The sequence below is a fragment of the Seriola dumerili genome, unplaced genomic scaffold (assembly GCF_002260705.1).
Source record: "Seriola dumerili isolate Sdu_G_001 unplaced genomic scaffold, Sdu_1.0 BDQW01000149.1, whole genome shotgun sequence".
In the NCBI taxonomy this organism is placed as follows: domain Eukaryota; kingdom Metazoa; phylum Chordata; class Actinopteri; order Carangiformes; family Carangidae; genus Seriola; species Seriola dumerili.
The window spans coordinates 15,465,895-15,474,361 of record NW_019174404.1 but is presented as its reverse complement, the minus strand read 5'-3'; the positions used below and the strand labels follow the sequence as shown (position 1 = coordinate 15,474,361).

The following is an 8,467-nucleotide window of genomic DNA, read 5'->3' as shown; positions in this document are numbered from 1 at the left end:
CAAGACTTTTTGTCATGGTGGCAGCAATACATTGCCATACAAAGCTTTGATAAGTTCCATTCAGGCTGAATTTCTTATCATTGGTATCTTAAATGTTTTTCAATTTAAATTTTGTGCCAACATTTACTGAACCATTGAATAATGAACACTTAAATTGTTGGATTAAATGTAACACTTCAAAGAAGACTTATTATGTTCAAATTTTAAATTAGCACAATTTGGAATCACCTTAGAAAATTCCAAGATGAGGATTCAACCCACATAAAGGTAGATAGATAGTTCTCAGAGTAAATTTTGAATTAAATTTCTCAACTGTCATAACCACAGATCTTCACATTTAACATCAGATGTTTGTGCATAACAGCCAGCGTGAGAAAGGGGCGTATTTATTTTCTAGGATGACGTAAGTGCTTCGTTTCAACATCCTATTGGCTCAGAAGCTTCCGGCTTCTTCCTCGGGATGAGATTAACTAGACAGATAAAGCCAATACTACAACAAGTAGATGTTTGAATTAGACAGGGGGAAAGTTTCGCCTTCTAGACAGTTTTATCCGTTACCTTAACGTTTGTCTCTTGTTTACCGTGTGCTATTACCGAGGAACTCTCGGCTGTCAATTGAAGTGGATTATTTTGCTCGGAGCGGATTGCAGCCATGATGGCGTCAAGCTACAACGCTAAGGAAGAAGACGGACACCACTCGGGCGCTTCGAGTCACGGCGGAGCAGGGGCTGCGAAAAGTAAAAAGCCGGACAACACGGCGTTCAAACAGCAGAGATTACCAGCCTGGCAGCCCATCCTGACAGCAGGCACCGTACTGCCAGCCTTCTTCGTTATCGGTCTCATCTTCATCCCCATCGGCATCGGCCTGTATGTCACATCAAACAACATCAAAGAGTTCGAGGTACAGAACAATGTCTACCGGTCTTTCAACCGGCGCATCTCTTAATTCTCTAACTGTAACTCCACCACTAACAAGGTTCCTCTACGGTTTTCCACAGAGTGCATTTCACGTTGTTATTATTAGCTAACTGCAGCAAGCCATGTACTGTAAACTTGTTGAAATTAGTGCTGCTTTTTGGATTTTGCCAAATTGAGCAAGCAAGAACACAATTAAGAAGTGACACCTTAGTAGCTTGGTTCCATATTGAAAATACCTTATTCAGGCAGTTTGTTAGCTAACTTTAGCTCAAACTAATACAGTATTAATTAAAGAATGCTGTAAATAATAATGTTTACAGTGTCCAGTTTTTGTTAAAACTTTTAAAAAGGTGTTCACACAACTTTATGTAAATTTTGAAAGCAGTTTCTGGTGTTGTTAACTGTATTTATTTGTATAACTGAGAAGTATTTTGTCCACTGATTTATATTATCTGTAGACATGAGATATGACAAAACGTTAGAAACTCTCTTAGTATAGCACCCAGTTTTTATTTGAGGGTATACAAAATGTTAGAAACACATTTTTAATCCAACACCCCACTTGTATCAAGAGGGTAGACTAAATATTGGATGAAGAGATCAGTATAACAGAGCAATTCAGTAGCACTGCAAACAACAGCCTTCAGTGTAAACTTAAAGTTGATCAGTACTTCTCAAAAACCTGAGTATAATGTAACCTTCATCATGAAAATAGGATGTGCTGCATGGAAGTTGTATTGTACAGAATTAGTTTTATGTACTTGTTCTGCCTACTAAGTCCATATGTATGTGGAGCAGTATGAAACAATATGTATTTAAATGTTAAATGTAATTAATATATTCAATTCTGTAACTAATTGACTCATTTTCAGATTGATTACACTGGTGTGGACATAAACAGTCCATGCTACAGCTGTGCCAAGAACTTCAGCTGGAACAACACAGCACCATGTCTCTGCTCTGTAGAATTCACATTGGAGCAGCCATTTGAGGTGAGCTGAGGACCTGCACCAGCTTACAGTATGCGGATCCCATGAATAATACATGCCTTCACCTCCAATACTGATAGTGTTGCTTGTGCAATAAAAGGGGAAAATGCACTCCGACAGTGAATGTCCATTAAGCTCTATTTTGAGTCCAAAAAAAGGCACACTAGAGGTTTGATTGGAGCCTTCATTGTCATTGATTATTCTAGACTTAAAATATGCAGTCCAGTAACTTTCATAGGCTCTTATTGATTGCTTATAAAAAGCTCACAGCCAGTTGCATTTCAGTCTCAACAGATTTCGCATAACACACACCAGTATCATTTGCTACAGCCTAGATTTGGGTTACAAGTTATTACAGTTACAGTTTTTTAGGTGCAACAAACATAAAACTGGGGTAAAACAACATCTATCTGATCTAAAAACATAGGGACCAATATTTGTTACATATGCAGTCTATAACACAATCTCTCCTCCCCTGCAGAGCAATGTCTTTATGTACTACGGCTTATCCAACTTCTATCAGAACCACAGACGCTATGTGAAGTCCAGGGATGACAGCCAGTTGAATGGTGACCGGTCTGCTTTGACGGTACAATCTTGAAAATGTTGTTTTTTCATCATGCAGATATTTCAGTAAAAGCCTCTTGCATTATTGTAACTTTCATTGTTGTTTATAGACTCCCAGCAAGGAATGTGAGCCATACCGTATGAGTGATGGACATCCCATTGCTCCATGTGGGGCCATAGCTAACAGCCTTTTCAATGGTAAGTGAGAAATGGTGAACAACTTCACATTTTTCTCCCCAGCAGTGGAAGGATTATTCCTTCTCATGTGTTCAATACAAGTCTTATCTGACCTTTTAAACTCCTACTAAAAGCTCTTTATATAACAAAGCTTTACCACGCTTGCAATGCACCAATATTGAATCTAATGCTTCTTTGTTTCAGACACTCTGGAGCTGTATCATATTGATATCAATGGCACCAGAAATACAATTCCTCTGGTGAAGAAGGGCATTGCGTGGTGGACAGACAAGCATGTGAAATTCAGGAATCCTGGTGCAAACAACAACCTTTCTGTAGCTTTCCAAGGTGATTTTAGCAAACTGTGCACAAACACTTCAAAACACTTAAAACACCTTAACTGCAGTGACTAGCTTGGTTTTCTCTTACTCTTTTTCAGGCACATCTAAGCCAGTGAACTGGAGGAGGCCAGTGTATGAGCTGGACCCATCAGATCCTGACAACAACGGCTTCATCAATGAGGACTTCATTGTGTGGATGCGCACTGCTGCCTTGCCCACCTTTCGCAAGCTCTACCGCATCATCCAGAAGAAGTCTAACACGACCCCCACTTTACCCAGTGGCAGATACGTCTTGAACATTGCTTACAGTATCCTTTGAATTAAAGCCTGGAATTCTACTGCACAGTTAAAACTAGAGGTAGTCTTCAGCTGTAGGGTTGGCTAGTATGAATTATATTCACTCATGTTAAGTTGCACAGGCTGTGATTTATTACCTAGAGACACAATAATCTTATGTCATTATAATTCACATAAATTTGCCTTAAAGTCACAAATCCTGTTGGCAGAGTAACACATCTGAACTTAGTGAGCACCAAAACACCTCAACAACATCAAGTAAATATTTATTTAGCTTTGTTGGTTTGCCAACAAATATTGTACTGTGAGCAAACACCACTATACTCACTGTGGCTCAAGTTCTGTTTGTTTAATGTCCACTTCAGGGGCTTTTTCAAACAGCTGATTTACTGAGTTATCTTAAAAACTAGGCTGAGTAAAACCCAGAAACATTTCATTTTGTATCTCAACATGTTCCAGAGTAGAGAGGGTTCTGGATTTACTTAGCAAGGGTATTCAGGCATCTCAGTAAACCAGCTGCTTTGATCAGACCCCAGATGGAGAAACTTGTAATTCACAAGGTATGCAGGTACATAATGTTTACAACAACACAGGTATACCAAAACAAATCAGAGAACTAAACTGAAAATGTACATCCCACAAAATTAGTTATTCAAGTTCATGCTTTGCACATATGAAGAATTTGATGTCATGTAATGCCTTACAGTGGAGCACAGTTTATAGCTTTGAACATTATTTCATTTTCTGTGAATTTGTATACAATGCCTATATTGATGAACAGACACAAATATACTTATTAATATTCTGATAATGATTTTAACGACATCACCCAGCCCTAACAAATCACTTTGTGCAAAGAAGCTAAGTTTGATTGTATTTGTAGCATTCTGCCAGTGAACATGAGCTTGCTGTGTGCAGTTTACTGACAGCACATGTGCAGCTTCTGGGTATTTAGGTTTTGTCGTCAAACTTTTACTTCTGCTACTGAAAAAAGGCTAGTGAGCAATAGTTTAAGAAGAACTTTTAGATAAACTGGTTGATAATGTCTATAAATGTTTTTTTCAGTACATTAATCGTAAAATAATAGTTTAAGTGTAGATTATTTATAAATCCTGTTATAAAATGTACTTTTCTCTCAGTCTAGAAGCTCCAATTTTTTCCTTTAACCACTTCAAATCAGATTACCCTGTGCTCAGCTTTGATGGTCGCAAGCGAATGATCCTGAGCACCATTTCCTGGATGGGAGGAAAGAACCCTTTCCTGGGCATCGCCTACATCACTGTGGGCTCCATCTGCTTCTTCCTGGGTGTTGTTCTGCTCATCATCCACCATAAATATGACACTCGCAACAACAGTGCAGATATTCCAAACTAATCAGTTCTTGTATCACATTTTCCCGTCTCTGCATGCATGGATGACCCTACAGGGTCCGTTCGGGACTGCTTGTTGACTTTAGTGTGAATTCACTGGTCTCTGTAATTGTCTGTGTGTTTGTGGAAGGACAGCAGCGTCTGTAACTCTCTCATAAAAAGCTGTATTTATGTTTAGGACATTTTAAGGTAAAAAGAAAGATGCTAGAGTCTGTATCTCTGTGCATAAAGCTTCAAGTCGGCTGCTGAGATTGTCATTGCCTGTCTTCATTTTTTTTTTAAATCTTCTATTTATCAATACATAATCAAACTGTATGTGTTTCAGTTTAGCAGTGCTTTGCAAATGGCTTAATTATTGAAGGATGTATGTATTTTTAAAGTTTTTGTCCGTACTATGTACTGTAATATGTCCTGCTGATGAATGTATCATTATACTTCACTGACATACCTCTGTGGTTTTTGAGATGACCTTGAATATAGGATGGGATAATTGTTGCTCGCGTGCTGGTAATTATGATAAGCATTGATGTTTAACAAGAAGTATTTTACCCTTGGAGAATCATAGAGCCTTCATGACAAATAGTACCAAAAGTGTGTTTATCTACCCTCCGCTGTGACTGGTTGTATGAAGAGACTGAGGCAGTCATAAGGTATTGTTTTTAAATTATTGAAAACACTGTTACGATCCAAAAGTTTTTAATGATGGAAACATGCTCCTATACCACTCTATCCAGTGTTCTTATTTCTGAGACTCTGGGAAGTCGCTCTGGCTGATTAGAGCATAAAAATATTTAAGTTTTTACAGTTTGGCCTTAGTTAAATTATCTTGCGTTCTTTTATGTTAACCAAATGATACGCACTTTAAAAGTGTCCCATTTGTTAGATTTTCTCTCGTTTCACCTCGTCTTCAGTCATAATATTACGTTCTTGATTAGTTATTAATTGGTAAAATTTAAATTTATGGGTTTTTATAAGGTTTGTAGGGTCCAATTAAACAACTTGGTCAATGTATTGGTCTCATTGGTGATTTTCTTGCACATCACTAAATATAATTTTTTCACATTAAATAACAGTGATAACGATCTCAGGAAACCGGATGTCACAGTTTTTGTAAAATAAGCCTTTACAAACAAAAGATCAGAGACGAGCAGTGAGTTGACCTCCGTTTGATTTAGTAGTTAATCGATTCATACAAATGCAATACAGTGGGTTGACCAGCAGATGTCACCATTCTGACCGCATAACACAATTTTTTTAGCACACTTTGCTTCAAAGTGGTTCATTGTTGCTGATAATGTAATTCCCATCATCACTAGTGGAGGTCAACTTGCTGAACTGTCATAGAGACTTTGCTAACTTTGTCTCACAAAATGACACTAGCTTGCACCTAGCCGAATCGTTGAATCGTTAGCAGGTAGTTACCTGCTCAACCGTTAGCATACCAAAATCACCGTCACAAAGTAAAACTTTTTTTTTGACTGCTGTCATTCAAAAAATCACTAGAGACATTATTGGCCTGGTGTTACCTGTGTTCTCTTGGCTGTCATTGGCCTCTGTCTGTCCCTCTCGAGAGGCTGCTGATGGGCTGTAGTCAGTGCCAGCGCTGGCCGGTGTGGGTGGGGGAGCCCCAGTCGCACCGCTGTTGACCCCACATACTCCGCTCTCTCGTCCACCGTTTATACCCCAAAACAGAGGCGACTGCCCACCGTGTATCTTCAATACAATTTCTGTAGTGTCTTTAAGTTTTTCCTGTGGTCCTCCTCCTGTTTTAGTATTTCTTCTTTTAAACATTTCTTTATTTGCTTCTTGTACCATATTCTTTATATCTTTTTTGAACATATCTGATGTTTCTGTCAACACTGTTTACTGTCGCTGCAATTTTTTTCTCGTCAGAGTTTTTCTTCTTAATGTTACACTCTTCGCTGAATTTCCATTGTAACACGTCCCTGTACCTGTTGTATTCTTCCAGTAGACAAACATTTTCTGCTGAGGGTACACGGAGCTGAGCGGTTGAATCGTGACTTGGGCGGCCATTTTTTTGTTTGAAAAAAATAAAGTTACCCAGAATTCATTGCATTTATTTGTAATGTTTAAGCCATAGCATTGTCAGTCTGTCTTTGTGAAACTGGCCCCTGGTGTATTTGGTGCCATTTCACTTTCTCTTACTGTTTCAAGTGTTACTCATCACAGTTATTCACTGTTTCCCATGGTTAAATTATAACCGATTAAACCATGAAATCCTCTGCTAAGTATTTGTATCACTTGAGTGTTCAGCAGCTTCCCACGCAGACCATCACCAGCACTGCTGACAGAGAAGTTGATAATACTGAAGGAAAAGCTCCTTCAAGTGGAGTTAATCTTGAGAACAATCCCACCAACATCAAGTATGTGAGATTCTTCAGATTTGTGATATATCTTATCATGTGCATGTTTGACTAAAGGTTTGAAAACTCTGTTTTAAACAGCCAAATATGTTGGTGTTTAAAGTGAGACATTAAATTATCTAGCACTAATAATGATAATGTTTAAGCTTTTCCTTTATTACCAGGTTCTGGAGACACAATCTAATTTATTATCGCATTCTCTTGTAGCCTGACAGATAACAATGTTTCAGTGACCTTCGACTGTAGCTGGCGCTGGAGTTATACTAATCATGCTTGCAAAAGGCTAATTAAAAATCCATTGCTAAATCAATGTTCCAATGTGGTGGGCTATGCTGATCCTTGCATAGAGCTAGAAATTACTGTAGCCATAGTTGAAAAGTGGTCTACCCTTGCTTCTAAATCACAGAGTAAGTACTGCTTCATTGCATGGTGTATTGTACGCCTTCACTTAATTGCTTATGGTTAACCAGAGATTAAGCTCTTTGCCAGCAAACTGTAACTGAAGTGGCATACTGGCAGGATTGATGTTAAAACAAACATACTAACTATGTCTTATATTTATTCAAAATATAAAATACCTATCTTGTATTACTCCACAAAATTAGAATACTATAGAAACAGAAACACACACAGAACCAAACAAAGCTAAAGTCCATCACACACCATGTATATATCTGTATTTGCTTCTTAAACAAGAGGCTAACAAATTCCCCATCCATCTTAAGGGCGGGTTAAAGGCCGCTCTGCTCTACAGAGCCACAATGACTCTCACTGTGTTTGGTATGTCAGCGCTTCTCTGAGATTGGCTGAGTCAGACTCACTTCAGATGTCTCAGTCTGGTTTTTGGGTAAAACACATTTTGCACCATTGACTTGCCCCCAGTGTTATGGGGGCAAGTCAGTGGGGGCACTGAAAATGGCTTTGAAAGTAAAATGACTGTAATTTGATGATGAATCATAAAGGGTTGTTTGAAGCCAAGCTCACCTCATTGCTCTATCTCAGTCACATCTGTAATACTGTGTGATGTCTTCACAGGGAGTGGATACATCGTGTCCATGAGATGTTTACTGCTGCAGTTCCCAAGAAGGCTCAGTCCAGTCTGACTTTATTATCTGATGAAACAAGTATGCTGATGCTGTGTGTAGTTCACCAACTATCTGCCGGACAGATTTGTATTCTGGGAAATTATTACTCCTACCAATAATATCAGTTCATTTTGTGTTTGAAATCAATGGCTATTGATTGTATAAATCCTGATTCCTACTGTAGATGTTTGGTAAATTTTACTACAAGCTTTCATATTGAGTTTATATATTTTTGGAAAAAGGTCAAGACCTCTCTTATTCTTTGCCCAGAATTTGAGTCCAGTACGAGACTGCAGTTTTTCTCTTAACTGATTTTTTCAACTGTATTTTCATCAGGTT

The 8,467-nt window shown here is 38.3% G+C and overlaps 1 protein-coding gene across 1 annotated transcript; it reads left to right on the top strand.

The window, feature by feature from the left end:
- The first annotated feature begins 448 nt into the window (after positions 1–448).
- On the top strand, positions 449–5,668 carry LOC111226087 (cell cycle control protein 50A-like). The gene is made up of 7 exons (XM_022751179.1): positions 449–901; positions 1,791–1,910; positions 2,389–2,496; positions 2,585–2,672; positions 2,856–2,999; positions 3,091–3,300; positions 4,470–5,668. The coding sequence occupies exons 1-7, from the start codon at positions 653–655 to the stop codon at positions 4,661–4,663; spliced, it is 1,113 nt and encodes a 370-aa protein (XP_022606900.1). The 5' UTR covers positions 449–652; the 3' UTR covers positions 4,664–5,668.
- Positions 5,669–8,467: the final 2,799 nt, after the last annotated feature.

Bases quoted from the DNA above. Each gene is read 5' to 3' on its own strand.
- LOC111226087 (XM_022751179.1), top strand. From the start codon at position 653: ATGATGGCGTCAAGCTACAACGCTAAGGAAGAAGACGGACACCACTCG. The intron at 2,497-2,584 runs GTACAATCTTGA...TGTTGTTTATAG, and splicing joins GTGACCGGTCTGCTTTGACG to ACTCCCAGCAAGGAATGTGA. The intron at 3,000-3,090 runs GTGATTTTAGCA...ACTCTTTTTCAG, and splicing joins CCTTTCTGTAGCTTTCCAAG to GCACATCTAAGCCAGTGAAC.